The sequence below is a fragment of the Pongo abelii genome, chromosome 1 (assembly GCF_028885655.2).
Source record: "Pongo abelii isolate AG06213 chromosome 1, NHGRI_mPonAbe1-v2.0_pri, whole genome shotgun sequence".
NCBI lineage: Eukaryota > Metazoa > Chordata > Mammalia > Primates > Hominidae > Pongo > Pongo abelii.
In genome coordinates, this window is record NC_071985.2 from 231602429 (window position 1) to 231621036 (window position 18608).

At 61.1% G+C, this 18608-nt stretch overlaps 1 protein-coding gene across 1 annotated transcript; it reads left to right on the plus strand.

The window, feature by feature from the left end:
* On the plus strand, positions 1-17843 carry PANK4 (pantothenate kinase 4 (inactive); the record flags this gene model as incomplete). Its single annotated transcript, NM_001134147.1, is given in 19 exon segments — positions 1-137; positions 4589-4671; positions 5075-5289; positions 5484-5667; positions 5969-6061; positions 6426-6579; positions 7091-7272; positions 7816-7897; positions 8150-8250; positions 10677-10832; positions 11937-12049; positions 12314-12401; positions 13429-13580; positions 14672-14727; positions 14968-15017; positions 15574-15678; positions 16208-16308; positions 16451-16519; positions 17315-17843. Coding segments are annotated over 19 exon segments (2322 nt in total). The 3' UTR covers positions 17529-17843.
* Between the last annotated feature and the right edge of the window lie 765 nt (positions 17844-18608).

Consider the following 18608-nt stretch of genomic DNA (forward strand, 5'->3'; position numbering starts at 1 on the left):
GGGCACTTTCAAAATGGCGGAGTGTGGAGCGAGCGGCAGCGGGAGCAGCGGGGACAGTCTGGACAAGAGCATCACGCTGCCCCCCGACGAGATCTTCCGCAACCTGGAGAACGCCAAGCGCTTCGCCATCGACATAGGTAGCCGCAGGCCAGGCGCCGGGAGCGGGCTGCGGGGGCGGGCGGGGCGCCGGCGGTGGGCCGGCGAGCGGGGGCGGCGGGAAGGACGAAGGGCGGGGGCGCGGGCCTCGCGCACAGCCTCACGGGCCTTGTAGTCCGCGGGCCCGCGCACAGCCTCACGGGCCTTGTAGTCCGCAGGGGCGCCAATGCGCGGGCTCGGAGCGACGGCCGGACTACAGCTACCGGCAGGCGCCGCAGGGACCAGAGCGGGGCCTGCCGGGCCTGGTAGTTCGCGCGGCCGCCTGGGAGGCTGTGGGCCGGGGTCCAGCGTTACCCGCCGGAAGGTGGGAGGGTCGGCGGCCAGCCCGGCCCTGGAGCAGACGGAATTTTATGTCTTCGGCCGCATCGGCAGCTTGGCGTCCCGGCTGCGCCGCTTGGCTGGTGGCTGCCCTGAGATTTGGGGTCCTTAGTTCTGGTCGAGGCGAGGACGAGCTCGGCGGGAAGCCCTTGGCAGAGTGGCCCCGAAAAGGCCGCGCGTTCCCGAGGCCTGGCCAGCTGTGGCCCGCGGGCCGGACAGTCCGTGCACAGGCCCCGCTCTCTGGAGAGTGGAGGCCGGGCGTGAGTTTAGGCGGCCGTGGACGTGGGACCTGGGAACTCGTGCCTCTGGTTTAAAAGCCACCCGTGCCTTCCGTGGCCTTTGAGGTGGCCTGCACTTCTGCCCTGGCCTCTCCAGGGTCCGCTGCAGACCCTCCTGCCTGATGGCTGTTTTCTCAGTAATGACGGCGGGCCAGGCTCTGTTCTAGACCCTTTTCCCACGCTCCTGACTCCCGGACACCTCCCAGCCACCCCTAGAGGAGGAACGCATATTACTTCCTTTTCGCAGATGAGGATACTAAGGCCCAGAAAGGTGAACTAAATTGCCCAGGGTCATCGGGCTAGAAAGTGGCAGAACCAGGATTTGAACCAGCCACTCCCTGCTCTCCTACTCTGCCCATGTTTCAGGCATGAGGGCTTCCTGGGGGCAGCTTCACCGGGAGAAACCCCCCTTGAATAGCCGCTGCGGCTTCGCATACCTCTCCCTCTTAGCACTCATCTGGGCTGTAGGCTGAGTCCGCTTGTGTGTGAATCCCACAAGAGCAGCGGTGTGTCTTGTAGCCCCAGCCCCCAAAAGGATGCCTAACCTGTCTTTGCCGCCCAGTAAATACTGGGATGAATGGGCCTGCCGCTGACTGCTTCCCACCTCCCTGGAAAAGTTGGGACTCAGAGAGACCCAGGCCATTCCCTCTGAGCTGTGTGCTCCTGGTGCATCTGACATGTTTGCTGCTGTGGTGTCCTCGGGGTTGTTGGTGTCACCATCTCTCTGAGATGCCCAGCCAGGGAAGGGTGTCCTCTAGGGAAGTGGGGGGCGATGAGAATGGAAGCAGCTGTAGGTCCTGGTTCCCACCTTGCAGTGAGCTTATGAGAGGCAGTGCTTCTTAGGGGGTGTGGCGTGGTGCCAGGTATGAGGACATGTGGGTAGCATCTTTAGGGACCCCTGATAGGACTTGGGACTGACTGGTTATTGGGCTGCAGGTGCTGAGCTTGCAGCCCTAGCCTAGGGGATTGTCTACCGCAGGCTTCGCCAGAGGCTTCCCAGCCATGCTCCTCAGCCTTCTGAGACCTTCAGGCCTGGTAGAGCGTGTGCTCTGCAGGGTTCTGCTGCCCTTACACTGGGGGATTCTGTTACTGGGAACAAGTCGGGACTAAATGTTTCTGAAATGCAATTGCAGTTGACCTGCGTAAGTCACTTGGGGAATGGCCAGGAGAACAGGGCTCACCGTGGATGTTCTATGTGGCCCCGAGAGGCCAGTGAAGCCGCAGAGCTGGGGCTGTCCAGGAAGGGCTGTCGCAGCCCTGGAGGGCCCTGGAGCACCAGCCTGTTCTCCAGGCTGAGCCCAGGGGGTTTCTTGGTAGAAGGACACTCTAAGAGGTCTGTTTAGTGCTGGTATTTATTTCCCCTCTTCACAGTTTCTCCTTGCATCTGGGTCCTGTGTCTCTGGTTCTTAAGAGGACCTGTTGACTGATACTGAGAGAAGACCTTTTGTTTGTTACTCCTGACTGAGCTGCTGGGAGGCCACGGCTCAGGGTGGAGTGTCTTCAACCCAGGAACCTTCAAAGCCAAAGTGCTTGTCAACAGTATTGTTTAAAAGCAGGCTTCTCCCGTTTCCTCTTCCCTTGCCCATGTCTCCGGATCCAGGAAAGCTCACCTGCCCTGTGTTTTGGCAAGCGGTTTTCCTCTCGATGGGACGCTGATGTCTGCTGAGCAGATTCACCTCTTTGAAAGCAGCAGGGACGTTGTATTTCTCAAAACATAACTGCAGCTTTGATCTGATTTTAGGTTTCTGCGGGCCGTGGGGAGGGTTCCTCAGAGGCATGTGAGACAGGAAGGGGCCACGGGGCCGTGGTGTCTGCTGGGCTGTCCTGCCCTCCATTGGTGCCCAAAGAGGGAACACAGGACCAGAGATAATGGCAGAGGGGATGGGGCCTGTGGGACAGGGAGAACTGGAAGGCCATGGCTCAAGTGTGAAGAGCACAGGTGACCAAACCTCTGGGAAGCCCCCTTCCCCCACCAGCTGTTGGCCTCAGGGCAGAGCGCGGGCAGCCTGGAGAGCCGCCAGGGGGCACTCCTGTCACTCCTTGCCAGGCGCAGTTTGCTGTGATTCCAAGGGGTTCCTGAGCTCAGCCCGGAAGGGTCCCCGCCCGCAGATGGTTCCCTCTGCTCTAACAGATCTCCCTGCTGTGTGTGCCGCTCGCGCCCTGGGTGTGGGGAGTAGGAAGATAGAACACTGGCCTTGCTGGGCTTCTCCGTGTAGGGGTCTTGGGGAGGGAGGATGCGTATCTTGGAGAAACCAACCCACCCCCACCGCTGTCCCCACCCCAGTACATCCTGTTTGGGCGTGTATTTAACACAAAGAACCCAGGTCCTGAAACTGGATTTCTGTGACCTGAGAGTTTGTTTATAGTGACTTTTGATGAGTTCTCTTAAAATAGATCTTCATCGTTTTGCATCATCTGTCGTTTTGGAAAACGATTTATTTGCTGAGGTGAGTCGACAGACAACGTGGTGCGTTTTAGTGAGACTTTCCGGGCCTGGCCGGGACTGGGGGCAGGGGAAGGGATAAGGAGGCTTAAAGCCACAGGCCAGGGGATCAGATTGAGCCTGTGACTCGTCCACCAGACTGTACGCCGGCCCTCGGGGAGCCTGCCCTCACCACCAGGCAGGCGGTGCCATGGGACGGCTGTTGTGGGGCCTGGACACGGTGGGTTTTGTTACATGAACAGCATTGGCTGTTTTCTTGGTGTTTCCAAATCTATTTACTGACTTGAGTGTTTTTTCTCAGACATCCTTATAGTATTTTGTCAAAAAACAATAATTTGAAAATAACTTTAGCCTCCTTACTCTCGTGATGTGGGATTTTTGCCTTTTTTTGTCAGGCCCTGTAAGAAATGCACTGTGTTAAATCACTATAGTACCGCGCAGTGCCCTCCGTTAAGTCACCGTAGCACCGCGCGGTGCCCTCCGTTAAGTCACCGTAGCACCGCGAAATGCACTTAAAGTCACACATTTTGTTTCTTTTTCTATTTGTCATTCGTGGAGCTTCAAATCTATGAATACAACTGTAGCCTCAACAATGTCCGTGTTTTTTTTTTTAACTTAGAAGAATTTGTCCTTGAAAAGGCCTTCTCCAAGAATCTTTTCACTTTTCCGTGAACCTGGTTCAGGTGCATAGAGCCCCTTCCATTTCCTGATATTTATTCAACCTTTGATCACAGGCAGCATCCTGGAAGCCCCAGGGCTTCTCGAGAACATCAGAGAGACTTTGGCCTGTGGGGAAAGAGACTTTGGTGGCCTCTGACTTCTGGCTACTTTTGGGGCTGGGGCTGCATTTTCTGCCTGGAGCCTCTCAAGAGTAGCCAGCGGCACCGTTTGCCTCTCCAGGGTAGGGGAGCTGCTCAGGCCCCGTTACTGCTCTGGGCTGTGAGAAGAGCCTCCTTTGTGAGCAGGGACGGTTGAGGGTGTACTTCTTAAAACGAAAACAGCCTGGATTTGTCAGCTTATCGCTTTGGGTTATTAGCAAGATCACTTGAAACTGAATTTTCTTAAAGCAGTGAGGTTAACCAAGGTTACCCAAAGCAAGACAGCTCTCCTTTTCCTCTGCAGGCCTTGGTGCCAAGGGGAAGCAGGACCTCTTGAGCTCAGTTTGGTCAGGGAGCTGAGGAGGAGCAGAATTTGAAAAAGAAAAGCGTACATTTGATTGTTCGTTTTCCCGTCCTCTCTTTTGTGCCCACAGGGTTTTTAAGTTCCAGTAGCCCCAAACCCCTCATCCACAGAGATTTTAGTCTCCAGGACACCCAGAGAGTGTGGGGGATGGACCCCCAGGCCCCGCTGTGACCTGGTCCTGAATCCTGCCCGGTTTGTGTCTCCCCTGCAGGCGGGTCGTTGACCAAGCTGGCCTACTATTCAACGGTACAGCACAAAGTCGCCAAGGTGCGGTCTTTCGACCACTCCGGAAAGGTGAGCCTGCGCGGTGGCCACCCGGGGCGGGGCAGCTGCTTCGCTGTCGTCTTGGACCTGGCGCTTGTCTCTCAGTCATCCCTCTGCTGCAGCAGACCTCGACTTCAATGTCCTGGGAGTTTCTAGCACCGACAGCCTCTCCTGCCTCCCGCCGTGTCCCTTCAAGATCCTTTGGCAGAAACCTGCACCGGCCTGTGCTCCTCCGGGGGAGGCTTCTGCTCCTGCTGGGTGGCCCTGAGGTCGCCGCGGTCCTGGGCTCCTCCCTCTTGCCCAGGATTCTGCCTCAGAGCCCCTCCTGGTTGAAGGCTGGCGTGAACGGCCAGCTCCACTAGGGCAGGGTGTGCACAGCCCGGCCCGGCGCGGTGCCCCACACACATGCGGCCTCCCCTGCTCTCTTTTCTAGGACACAGAACGTGATCATGAGCCGCCCTACGAGATTTCAGTTCAAGAAGAGATCACTGCTCGACTGCACTTCATTAAGTTTGAGAATACCTACATCGAAGCCTGCCTGGACTTCATTAAAGACCATCTCGTCAACACAGAGACCAAGGTCATCCAGGCGACCGGGGGCGGGGCCTACAAGTTCAAGGACCTCATCGAAGAGAAGCTGCGGCTGAAGTGAGTGGGGACCTCAAGGGCGAGAAAGGAACATGTGTCTGCCCCCGAGTCCCTGGGTGTCCCAGAGCCGCGTCCCTGGCGCTCGTGTGTCGGATCGCGCATGGGGCATGGCTGCCCCTTGGGACCAGGCAGGCTTGCATGGTTGCACCTGTCTGCGGCCCAGACTCTTTAAGGGGTTGGCGCTTCCTTTTCAGAGTCGACAAGGAGGACGTGATGACGTGCCTCATTAAGGGGTGCAACTTCGTGCTCAAGAACATCCCCCATGAGGCGTTCGTGTACCAGAAGGATTCCGACCCTGAGTTCCGGTTCCAGACCAACCACCCCCACATTTTCCCCTATCTTCTTGTCAATATCGGCTCTGGAGTCTCCATCGTGAAGGTAAGACCCGGCTTCATGAATGAATGAGTGGATGGTTTAGCCATAGTTTGTTAAGCCCTCGCTGTGTGCGGGAGCCAGGGCTGGGCACATGGACGGGGCCCAGTGGGCGGGGGGCGAGTCCGTGAGCTCAGAGCCGCTGTGGGAGGGGCATCAGCGCCCCCAGGCTTGGCCGTGCGAGTCCTCCCACTGGCGGTTCCAGGGTGGGGGCGGGGCTCACCCCATTGCAGCACACGGGGCGGGGTCGGGGGAGCCTGTGTGGCTGAGGCCCACTGAGCACGCACCTGCACTGGCTCCGCTGCAGGTGGAGACGGAGGACAGGTTCGAGTGGGTCGGTGGCAGCTCCATTGGAGGCGGCACCTTCTGGGGGCTCGGCGCTCTGCTCACCAAAACGAAGGTACGCGGCAGCTGCCAGAGGCCCTCCAGGGTCTGCGGAGATGTCCGCTTCCTTCCCCCCGAAGGCCTGCGGCTGGGAGGTGCAAAAGCTGCTTCCGGGCCTCCCTCCTGACTCGCGTTGGTGGGTCTCTGGCCTCTGCAGCTTCGCTCTTTGCGCCCTGAGGGATGGGTGTCCCAGCAGCCAGAGCTTCTCCTGGCTGGATGGCCCGAGGGTCCCGCTTGCCGCCTCCTGCCTTTGGTCGTACGCGATGAGGGCCCATTCACCCCCTGCCCGCGCGTGCCTCCTGCTGTGGGCTTGGTTTCTGGGGTCGTGGGGATTCCAGCAGCTCCTGGCACCTCACCCGCCCCCTCGCCATGTACCGCAGAAGTTTGACGAGCTCCTGCACCTGGCCTCGAGGGGCCAGCACAGCAATGTGGACATGCTGGTGCGGGACGTCTACGGCGGCGCCCACCAGACGCTCGGGCTGAGCGGGAACCTCATCGCCAGCAGCTTCGGGAAGTCGGCCACCGCCGACCAAGGTGCCCGCCCCGGCCTCTGCCGCCAGAGAGCAGGGTGGTAGGGACACTTGGGGTCTCGCGGACAGGAGCTTCCCCCACCATTGCTTTCCCACACCCGCTCCCTGGAGAGTCGGGGTCTTGGGAGTTAGCCCTGTGACCTCTTCCTGCCGAGTCGCTGCAGCGCAGGCCCAGTGCTCAGGACGTCGTCAAATAAATGCCACGGTCTTGGTTTTGGAAGAAAAAACAGTTTCCCGAGTTAGGAAAAGCAGTTTGGGTTTTTTCCTCCTTGAAAACAAAGCCTAATCCGTCCAGGAATGATTCACACATCACACGCGGCCTCCCGCACTTGGGCTTCAGTTCCCCCACTCAGCTCTCTCTCCCACTCTCCTCCCACTCAGCTCTCTCCCCCTTCCCTCCCGTGCTTGGGCTCCAGTTCCCCCACTCAGCTCTCTCTCCCGCTCCTCTCCTGCTCGCTCTCCCGTCATGCGCTTGCTGTACTTGGAGATGAGTGCCTTTTCCTTTGCTTCCGCAGAGTTTTCCAAAGAAGACATGGCCAAGAGCCTGCTGCACATGATCAGCAATGACATTGGGCAGCTGGCCTGCCTCCATGCGCGGCTGCACAGCCTGGACCGCGTGTACTTTGGAGGCTTCTTTATCCGGGGCCACCCCGTGACCATGCGCACCATCACCTATAGCATCAACTTCTTCTCCAAGGTAACGGACGCGCCACCCTCCCCAGCCTCTAACGCGGACCCCCAGGATCTTCACAATCAGTCATGCTGGTTAGACACCACAGCACCCCCAGGGAGGCCTGGAGGGTGGGGGCCAAGTAGCCCAGCACACCTCCCTTCTGGCAGATTCTGGGCAGCCTACATTTTGTGGCACCGTGGCCACCTGAGTCTGAGCACATCACCAGTGATGAGCATTCTAGAGAGCTCCAGGCGGGCCTGCTGATCTGCGCTGGGGTCAGGGTGCCCCTCCCCCGCAGAGGCGCACCCACCCACGTGCCTGACGCAGAGACTTGTGGGCCAGGGACTCGCTGCATGGGAGAAGCTGTCTCACCCTTAGCTTCCTTCAAACAGCAGCCCACCCTCTGGCGCCAGGCGCGATTCCACTGGCAAGTATGCCGTGGGTGCCGTGGTGCCTCTTCGAGGGTTTGGGCTGCGCAGTGCGAGGCCCGCGCACGTTGAGCTGGTTTGCGGAGGCACCGGGTGTCGTGTGGGGCCGACAGCAGCACGTGTGCTTTGGCCGCGTCAGGGAGAAGTGCAGGCGCTGTTTCTGAGGCACGAAGGCTACCTGGGAGCCATCGGAGCGTTCCTGAAAGGAGCCGAGCAGGACAGTGAGTCGCGGTGCTGGCACCCCCGAGCGGCATGGGGCCTCAGCTGTGGCCTGAGCCTGTGCTCCAGGCCAGGGCAGCCCAGGGTGGAGGTGGGGTTAGGGAGCGTGAGTCCTCAGAAAGTGACAGCAGCGGGCGTGTCTAACATATAACCAATTTAGTTAATAAGCGATTTTATACCCTTTCCTCCTCCACTCTCTTGCTTTTGAATCGAGGGCAAGGTTAACGCAAGTGACCTGGCTTCTTGCTTTCCAGATCCTAACCAGTACAGCTGGGGAGAGAACTATGCAGGCAGCTCCGGGCTGATGAGCACATCACCCGAGCTTGGCCCGGCGCAGCGGGCGCGGAGTGGCACCGTGAGTAGTGGGCTCTGGCCGCCCCAGGCCCCAGGGGAGCAGCCTGTGCTGCACTCACCTCCCCTGCCCCTGAGCGAAGCCTCTCGTGGCTGTCCCGGCTGAAAGGCGCCTCTGCCCATGGCGAATCCTCCCATGGACCTGGGGTATAACTAGGGGCAAGAGAAGGACGCTGTGGCTTGTTTTGCTGTCTCCCTCATTGGGTGCTTTCGTGTTTTGGAAACATTCAGCAGGAATTATGGAGTCTGTGTGATCCGGCCTTGGCAGAGAGATTGCTAAAGTTCAGGGGTGACAGGGGCCTCTCCCCACGCCAGAAGGCCTGTCCACTTTGGAGTTGAAACCCGAAACCGCAGGAGCCACCCAGGGCCCTGCCTAGGACTGTGCGCCCTGCCGCGCGCTCTGGCTGATGGTTACAGTCTGCTTTCCTCGGGGTGTCCTGGCTCATTCCTTGGATCCCCAGTGGGTTTGCCCTGGCCTGAGCTGGGTGGCACTGGCGGGCTAGGAGAAGCACTCCATGTCTGCTGAGTTGGAGCTGCTCCAGAAGGGTCGCCCGCCAGGACCTGCGTCAGCCACATGGGATGCCCCCAGCACAGCCCCACGTGGCAGGAACTGCCCCATGTCACAGGCTGTCAGGGTCCTCGACCGTACCCCCCGCGGGGCTCGTTCCTTTTGTAGCTGTGAGCAGTTAACCTGAGGTCACGCACAAAGCTAGGCGGACCCCTCAGGACAGGCTGCTGGCATTGTTGGCGAGAAGTTGCTTGTCATTTGTAGACATGGGGTTCAGCGTCAGTATTTTCAAGACCGCAACTTGTTGAGTTTTGGCTTCTCAGGAGGGCGCCTCCCTTTTGTGTGGTCCTGCAGTTCACACCAGGCCACAGCCCCGCACGGATGCACCACACTGGCCACAGCCCTGGTCTGCCTTTCCCACTGCCCGCACTAGGCGGGGGAGTGGGGGCGAGGCTCTGGGGGCCTGGCAGAGCCCCAGGCTCTCAGCTTTTGCCCTGGTGTTGGGCAGAGGGGCTTGGTGTCTTCCAGCCTCAGTTTCTGATTTGCCAAGTGTGCATAATTTGCCAAATGTCCTGGACTGTAACCTGGAATGACTGCGTGGGCGGCCACAGTGCTTCGGAGGCCCCGTTCAGGAGGCGCTTGTTACCTATTTGGTTCCCCACCAGTGGCACAGCCCTGCCAGGCAGGAGGGGCCCCCGCCTTACTGAGGATCAAACTGACATGCAGAGAGATGGAGTCATTTATTTCAGTTTCTATTGTCCAAAAAAGTCAAAGCGAAGATTTGAACCCGTTTGTCAGGATAGAAGGAGCCTGCGACCTGGCAAGGCAGCACCAGGCGATCCTGGCTGTGGTCCGTGGTAGTTAACGTGGGGCTCCTGCCACCTTCTGCACTGGCTTTGGGAAGTCACTGGCTTTTTCCACGTGGAGCTTCTGCCCGGCGTGGGCTTCCCACCTGGAAGGCGTCCCCTTTGCTCTGGAGGTCCCTGCCCACCCGGAGGCTGCTTCTCCAGCCCCAGGAGTTGCCGGCAGGGGTGCCCCAGTGGAGAAGGGCAGAGGGCCAGCGTGTGACCTGTGGGGTAGCCACCAGAGGGTGGGAAGAGGCGGCCAGCTACACGGTTCCCCTCATAGCCCCTCTGGTCCCAGAGCAGCGGCTGCTGCAGTGAGCGTGCAGAGAGCCGAGTACTGGTGTGTGCGTCGGCTCAGCTCAGTTCAGTTCCTCCCGGCATGAGGTAGAAAAAGCCAGCAGGGCCCGTGAGCGCGCCTGTGCTGGGTGCAGGTGGCCCCTGGGTGCCCTGGTTGCATAGTGGCCTGGCCTTGCCATAGCCCTTCACAGACGGAACATGCTGGGAGGCCCGGCAGCCGTGGAGGAAGAAGGGTGGGTGCATGTGGGGTGTGGGGGCTGCCTGCCCCGCACGAGGTGGAACACTGCCTGGCGCTTAGGAAAGAACCCCAAACCTCTGTGTGTAGACACGGCCACCTGGAGGACCAGAGGTGGGAACGGCGTGACTGCGGGGGTGACGGGAGGAGGTGAAACTGTAGGGGTGACAGGGAGGGGTGACTGCAGGGAGTTGGTGATGGGGGAGGGAGTTACTATAGGGATGGTGGGGGAGGGGTGATGGGAGGGTGACTGCAGCGGTGATTGGGGAGGCGTGGCTGCAGCGGGGAGGTGATGGGGGCAGGGGGCGTGTGGTGGGAGCAGACGCAACCCCAGTGTCAAACCAGGCCAGGGGGTAAGCCAAGGTATCCGGCTCAGGCCGCTGGGCAGCTGAGAGGGCCCGGTGGGGGTCTCGTCTGTGGCCCAGAGACGTGGCGGAAGAAGGCAGTCCATCTCCCTTCTTAGAGAGAGAGTGGAGCTTCTGAGCGTGGCTTAGGTCGTTCTGAACCATGGTGATGTTTCTACCCTACCACTGCTTGTCTTCCAGTTTGACTTGCTGGAAATGGACCGGCTGGAGAGGCCACTGGTTAACCTGCCGCTCCTCCTGGACCCGCCCTCCTACGTGCCCGACACGGTGGACCTCACTGATGATGCTCTGGCCCGAAAATACTGGCTCACCTGCTTTGAGGAGGCCCTGGATGGGGTGAGGGCTCCGGGTGCCATCTAGACGATTCCAAGGCCATGGCCGGGTTAACCTTCCAAGGCTCCGGGGGCAAAGCCAAGGTGGCGAAGGGGGACAGGCCAGTGTTTTCCAGAAACCCCTCGATCTGCGTCTGAGTGTGAGAGGGGTGATTTCTGTTTCTCAGGCAAAAATACCGCTCCTGGTCACTTGGTGGGTCAGTGAGGACGTGACGTCTTCGAGGCACGTTTCTTTTAAGGGCAGCTGATACTTTTGCTAGCTAGTACAGTCCTTCAAAAAGCAATTTAGTAGACTTTTCTGCTCTTTTGAGGTGTGACTGAGGTGCGGGAGGCATTGTGGGACCCTGACTCTGAGGATGGGGTGAGGCTCAGCCCCAGCAAGCTCCCAGTGAGGCCACCTTGGGGCTCCTGCGTCCCACCTTCTCCAAGGCCGGGCTGGTCCTGTGGAGCAAATGCCAGGCCCTGGGCCACGCTGCCCCTCAGGAGCTCAACTCGGGGCCAGGGAGCCCCAGTAGCAACATGCACTCTTCATGAAGCCCTCGGAGAGGCTGGGTCGTGCCAGGGTTTGTCCTGAGGGAGGAGTCCCAGCCCTGCCCAGGACCCGGAGTGAGCTCTGAGTGTCCAGAGCCCCTTGTCCCCGGCACAGGATGGGGGCTCGAGTGTGAGGACATGGGTCTCGGCCTCGGGTTTCCTGGGTGGTGAGGGACCAAGGTCACTCCTGCTCCTGCCTCCCAGGGCAACTGGGAGGGGCGAATGGCAAAGGGAAGCCTCGGGTGACCGTGAACTGTCAGCGTCAGCCTTTCCTGTTCCAGTAGAAGCTGCCCTGACCACAGCCCAGGCAGCCCCCACCCTGCCCCAGGAAGCCCCCCATAGCTAGCCCCCACCCTGCCCCAAACAGCCCCTGACAGCCGGCTCCCACCCTGTGCCAGGCCTCCTACAGCCGCCCCAACCCTGCCCTGGGCAGCCCCCCATGGGCAGCCCCCACCCTGCCCCAGACAGCCCCCCACAGCTGGCCCCCACCCTGTCCGAGCCTCCCGCTGTCACATGTGGGGACTTCCCAAGCAGCAGGGCCAGCGCTTGACTGATCCCCTCCTTCTGTCGCTGGCAGGTAGTGAAGCGCGCAGTGGCGAGCCAGCCAGACTCTGTGGATGCAGCCGAGAGGGCGGAGAAGTTCCGGCAGAAGTATTGGAACAAGCTTCAGACCCTGAGGCAGCAGCCCTTGTAAGTGCCCAGCACCCCGGTGCGTGGCCACCTCTTCCATCCAGAGGGCCCCTGCACCTCTGAGAAAGTGTCGTGATGTTGGCATTCGGACCCCAGCTCGCTGGGGGTGGGTGTGGGCCCTGGTGGCACAGCCCCCTTGGGCCCCACCTCAAGTGGCGTTTGCACTGCCGGGCTCACGAGGACGTCCGTGGCACAGCCGAGGATGGCAGACGGGCGGGTGTTCGGCCTGCCCTGCTCAGCGCCCTCCGCCGTGTCTGTCCCCAGCGCCTATGGGACCCTGACTGTGCGCAGCCTGCTGGACACCAGGGAGCACTGTCTGAACGAGTTCAACTTCCCGGATCCCTACTCCAAAGTAAGTGCAGTGTGCCCTGGCCTTCCGCTCGCTCCTGTCCCCGTCCCGCTGGCACCGCACGTGCTGTCTCTGTCCCACTGGCTCGGGGCATCCTGTCCTGTCTGAGGCCATGCAGGTTTGGTAGCGGCCCCAACTCCAGCCCTGGCACCACAATAGCCAGGGCCTCTGTTGGCAGCATCTGCTGAGGAGCTGTGTTACCCCCACAGACGCTGGGGCCACTTAGGGGTGGGGACTGCTGTGACTAGAGAAGAAGGGTGTGAACCCCAGTTTGGATGTGTTCCTGAGAGACGCAGGCTGCCTGCCTGCAGGAGCCAAGGGCCTCCCAGCTTCTGCGAGAGTGGGCGATTGTGGTTGGGGACTGCTTTCCCCTCATGGGGAGGGGCTGGACCTCTGGACCACCTCCGTTCCCTCCTAGGAGGCTGGACAATTAAGGAGGCCTCCTATCCCGGCAACGTGCAGGGCCGTGGGAGCCCTCTGAGGTGGGCCTTTCCAGGCGTCCATTTTGCTTCCCCAAGTCTGGCGGCCAGAGCCCTCCTTGGCCCCTTCTGCCAGGAGGCAGCGGGCAGCCGCGGAGGCATGGACTCCTCCTACCTCTTCTGGGAAGGGCCAGCGCCATGCCTCCCTCCCCTCACACACCGAGCCTCGTGACAGGGGAAGTCTGGGTGTTGAGGGTTTTGAGGCCAGGGCTGTGGGTACCTGTGGGGGCCGTGTCCTCCACTCTTGTCCTTCCCTTCACCCACTGCTCAGTCACATGGGGGCTGAAGCTGTCCTGGGCCTCATCCTCAGAGCCCCGTGCAGCTGCGCGCTGGCCGCTGTCCCGGAGCCGATAGGCTTGTGCCTGGTGGGGTCCCGTGGGCCTGGGTCTTTGATCCCGAGGGGTGTGATCTGGAACGGGCTGGGCCTGGCAGGTGTCCAGGGTGGTCTCTGCCGAGGGCCTGTAGAGACGCAGCCTGGCGGAAAGCCAGGAGCAGCCCTGTGGGCTGAGGCCACGTCTCCACTCAGGCCTGGCATCTGGCACTCTCCACAGGTGAAGCAGCGGGAGAACGGCGTGGCGCTGAGGTGCTTCCCCGGGGTCGTGCGCTCCCTGGACGCTCTGGGCTGGGAGGAGCGGCAGCTGGCGCTGGTGAAAGGCCTCCTGGCGGGAAACGTCTTCGACTGGGGGGCCAAAGCCGTGTCTGAGTAGGTGTCTGCGGGCTCGGGGCAGGCTCTGCAGCCTGTGGGTCCCTGTCCTGCCCCAGGCTTGTGTGCAAGGAGGCGGAGCAGGTCCCTCGGGGGTCATGTGGCACTTGGTGGCTTGATGGCTCGGGGCTTTGGGGCCCAGGGGCTGTGCAGAGCCCGGCGCCCTTGTCTGTCCCCTCAGGCTCTGAGGAGGCCCCTTCCTTAAGCACGGGTGCCGCGGAGGCCTAGGGGTGTGGATTTGAAAATCGGGGCTGGCATTTTCTATTGTTGGAATCCAAATTCATGTTTCCTATGCGTGGTAGGAATTAAACATTTCTGATGTGATGATCAAAGGGTGCTTTGCAAAGGAGTCCCCTAGACTGGCCTGTGGGACACGCAGGTGTCTAGCACATGGCGCCGTCTCCTGGGGCTCTGAATCTTGAAAATGAACCATCCCTACCATAATTTACCTTCACTCCCAAAGAAGCTGCTTCCAGTCTCTGGGCCTCCCCAGGCAGCCGCACCACCTCTCGTGGTCCCTGCTTTTTTTCATGTGGGGCTGGAGGGAAATGCCTGGGTTCTCCGCCCTCCCTGGGTCCCACTCGTATCTCCAGACATAGACGAGAACGCCGCCTCCAACCATGGCTGCCCCTCTGGGACACAGGCCCCTCCCGCAACCTGTCAGGAGCGTTGGAGGAGGGTCCTGATGCATGGGATTGGCCTTGTGGCTGGGGTCTCCCCACACCGCCTGCATGGGTGCCGAGCACAGGGACCATACTGCGGTTGCCAGTCACCGATAGGCTTCCCTGGCCCGGTGGCTCCGAGTCCACCTTGAGAAACAGCCTGTGCTCTCTCAGACCTTCGCTTGGTGGCCCCCTGAGCCTTCTGCTGATCACAGCATGTCAAGAACGCTGTATCTGTTCTGCCTGGGAGGGATTTGGGGTCTTCACGTTGAGCAGCTGCCTCTGTCCCGCCTGGGAGGGATTTGGGGTCTTCACGCTGAGCAGCTGCCCCTGTCCCGCCTGGGAGTGATTTGGGGTCTTCACGTTGAGCACTGTAGCTGAAGATTTTCGTTCTGTTGTTTTAATTTTCTTTTCTCCTTCTCCATGCAGTGTCCTTGAATCCGACCCCTGCTTTGGGTTTGAAGAAGCAAAGAGGAAGTTACAAGGTACGGATGGCCAAGTAACCTGGGGCCGTGCCTTGTGCTGGGGCCGCGCCTGGGCGTTCTCTGCAACAGCGAATGCAGTCGCGGTCGGGGTCCAGGCACCTCCCCTGCTCAAGGCCCTGTCAGCTGGGCTTCGGGGGCGGGGAGAACTTGCTTCCTGGAGAGACGAACACCTGAAGATGCATCTCCCTGACCCCTGACCTGGAGCACCGGGCTAATCGTGTGTCCCTCTCTCTGTCTCAGAAAGACCCTGGCTTGTGGATTCCTACAGCGAGTGGCTTCAGAGATTAAAGGTATGTGGAGGGGCCTCCCGCCTCTGCTGCTGGGGACACAGTGGGGCCCAGGGGGGGTGGTCACTGGAAGGAGGTGGGCATGGGCTGCCTCGGGTGGCCCTCCCCTCCTGTTAGAGTCTCACCATCCTGCGAGCCAAGGGTCTTAGCATCCCCTGCTCCACACTTGCCCTCCTGTCGTGACTGCTTCTTAGGTCACCTGCTCTAGGCACAAAGCCTTGCCAGAAGAGACAGGCACTGGCCTCTGCAGGCCAATCCGTCCCTGGCGCCTCTGGGGTCCTGAAGCCCCAGTCTCAGCCCCTGCAGGCTGGCCCGTCCCGGTGCCTCTGGGGTACTGAAGTCCCGGTCTCAGCCCCTGCAGCCCGGCCCAGTCCCGGCACCTCTGGGGCCCTGAAGCCCCTGGTCTCGGCTCCTGTAGGACAGCCCATCCCTGGCACCTCTGGGGCCCTGAAGCCCCCAGTCTCGGCCCCTGCAGGGCAGCATGACGGGTGGTAGGGGTGGGGTCTGACTCGCTTGGATGCGCCTGTTCCCAACTGAACGTCCTGGTTTTGTCTTACAGGGGCCCCCTCATAAATGTGCCTTAATTTTCGCAGATAACAGTGGAATAGACATCATTTTGGGAGTCTTCCCCTTTGTCAGGGAGCTACTCCTTAGAGGGACAGAGGTGAGTGCTGAGGTGGTGGGTGGGGCCCTTCCCCTGGGCTTCTCTGCTCTTGGTGGGGTTGGCGCCGCTGTGGGCCTCTGGCAGTGGTCGGGGCTCCTCCAGACGCAGCAGGTAGGTGCAGGCGGCAGCACGGGGGAGGTGGCCCAGAGCCCTCATCTGATGGGGTGGAGGCTCCCAGCCCCCCCGGGCTCAGGCTGAGGGTCCATGTGCTGAAGCCCAGGGCTGATGCCAGGCTCCTGGAAGGAGCTCACAGCAAGGAGGCTTTGGGGCTGTGACTTCATGCCCATAGGAGACAGGCAGGTCCCAAGGGCAGGTTCTAAACTCGGCTCTGCCCCTTGGCTCAGCTCCCTCCCAGGGGCCACAGAGTGGCAAGGTCAAGCGAGGTCCCTGCTCCTCAGCGGCAGGTGGCTGGCCAGGCCTTCTGGGCACAGCACCCTCACCCAGTCCAGCCACTCGAAGGCCGGGGTGCACGCAGGTGCCATGCTGGGCCAGCACAGGTTCCTAAAGAGCCTGGGCCCTCCTCCTGCAGGTCATCCTGGCGTGCAACTCAGGCCCCGCCCTGAACGACGTGACCCACAGCGAGTCCCTCATCGTGGCAGAGCGCATTGCAGGCATGGACCCTGTCGTGCAGTGAGTGTTGGCGGGCAGTGCTGGGGGGGGCCTTGATGGGGAGGGGCACCAGCTGGGCAGAGTAGGCCATGGGGATTGTCACTGAACTGGGAGCTCCCGGGGGCCACCCTCCTGGGGGCGCTGACCACCTTGTGTCTGGCAGCTCCGCGCTCCGGGAAGAGAGGCTGCTGCTGGTGCAGACGGGCTCCAGCTCCCCATGCCTCGACCTCAGGTAACCCCGCACCCTGCACCTGCTCTCTCCCTCCTGGGCTCTGTGCCCTCTGTGCCATGCACCTGCATCCAGGTGCATGCAGCACACCAACCTCAGGACTGCCCCTGCGGCCTCTCCTGACCCCAGGCCTGGATTGACCTCAGGAGGGGACAGATAAGCCATCCCTGAAAGTGGCCTGGGGAGGGTGAATGGATTCAGGGTCTGAGGTGGCTACACATGGGCTGGTTTGGGGGACTTGGGGCAAGAGGGGCCAGTGTCCCTGTGGCCACTCAGCTGAGGCTGAGGGCGACCTGGGCAGCTGCCTGGTGTCTGTCACCTCCGTGTCCCACATAGATGCCAGGCTCTGTGGTTCTGGAGGTCATTAGTCAATTGTATGTGGTGCTGTCTGTCCTCCTGATTGCAGAGGAGGAAGGAACCCCTTAAATGAGCAGGTTCTGAGTGCCGGGGCCGCTGGTGTGCTCTGCCTGGTGGGATTCTCCAATGCTGGCTTCATCTGTGTCCCAGCCCCACTCTCACCAACAAGGAGGGCGTGAAAATGACAAGGAATCCATCCCTAGAGTTCGCGGGAGATCTAGGGCAGAGTTTCCAAGCTGCAGCTGCTCTGGCCCTGCGTGAGCTGCTGCTCTGAGGAGGCCCCGGGCTGAGGCAGCTACCAGGCGGAGGCTGGGTTTGGAGGCCTCCACATCAGGGAATTGAGTGGTGGGGGTTTCAGCCTTCACGTTGGTCGCTGCGCTGTATGGGAAGTGGGGTCTGGGGTCTGCTTGCCCAGTCTCACTGTCCTCTTCCTCCCCAAAGCCGCCTGGATAAGGGGCTGGCCGCACTGGTGCGGGAGCGTGGCGCGGACCTGGTGGTCATCGAGGGCATGGGCCGTGCCGTCCACACCAACTACCATGCGGCCCTGCGCTGCGAGAGTCTCAAGCTGGCCGTCATCAAGAACGCGTGGCTGGCCGAGCGGCTGGGCGGCCGGCTCTTCAGCGTCATCTTCAAGTACGAGGTCCCGGCCGAGTGAGGCACTGCGGCTGCCGGACTGTTCCGCTTGTCACTTGTCAGGAATGTGTTTTTACCACCACAGGGAAACTGCGTTCAAATCGACATATTTATATTGTGCTACCGTGACACGGCACATACGCCCCAGCCCGCACAGATGCGTGTGGTCGAGAGGCAAGACGCAGCTTTGTCCTGGGGGACATTCGTATAGGAATCTATTTAACTGCTAAAGAACCTTTTATATATATATATATAAATAGAGAGATCTATACAGGTATGCTTGACGGGACGCAGCGCCGTGGGCACGCACCAAATAGAGTTTTTAAAAGAGGCCGGAGCCATCTGCACTGTTTTATTTTGGAGCAGGGGCCCCTCCCGACTCCTCCCATGGTGGGAGCCCAGAGCGGGAGCCCTTCCCTGCACTGCTTCTGGACCTCGTGGGCAACGAGCACCAGCCGCCCCACAGACCCCCTGGCCCCGGGCCCCTGCGTCTCTCACCACTCCGGGCCAGAAGAACCAACTCGGCCACCCTCGTCCCTCCAGCACCCTCCCCCTGCGCCTGCGGGATGTGTGGGTGCTGAGCAGCATTCCTGACTCGAGAGCCTGGGAAAGGAGCCCTCGGCATCGATCACCCTCGAGGGCTCTCAGGCAGCCAGGCGCTGACGTGGACCCGGCTAGGAACTGTGCGGACCGCGTGGGTTTTGTTGCTATGGCCTTGGGACCAGGCTCCCGGGGCCCTGTGCTGTGGCTAGGGTGGGCGTGGCTGGGGGGAGCTGGCAGCAGGGAGGCCGGCTGGGCCTGGCCCCTGGGAGCTCCGAGGCGCCTGGGGGTCCTCCCCCTGAGCCCAGGCGTGGGATTGAGACCACACAGCCTCGTAGAGAGAACAGGAGGGCGCAGAGCTTGCGGAGGCCCTGCTGGGGTGGGCTGGCTGCAGGCCCCCAGCTTTGACTTCATGTGGCGGGAGCTGTTCCTGGTGCTGAGCTGCTGGGCAGGCCCTGAGGAGGCTGAGCTGCTACCTTGCCTCACCACCCCCACCCCTGCTAGGGTCCCCCCCATCTAGAAGCTTCACTGAGCCCCAAGCACAGGCTGTCCTAGGCCGAGG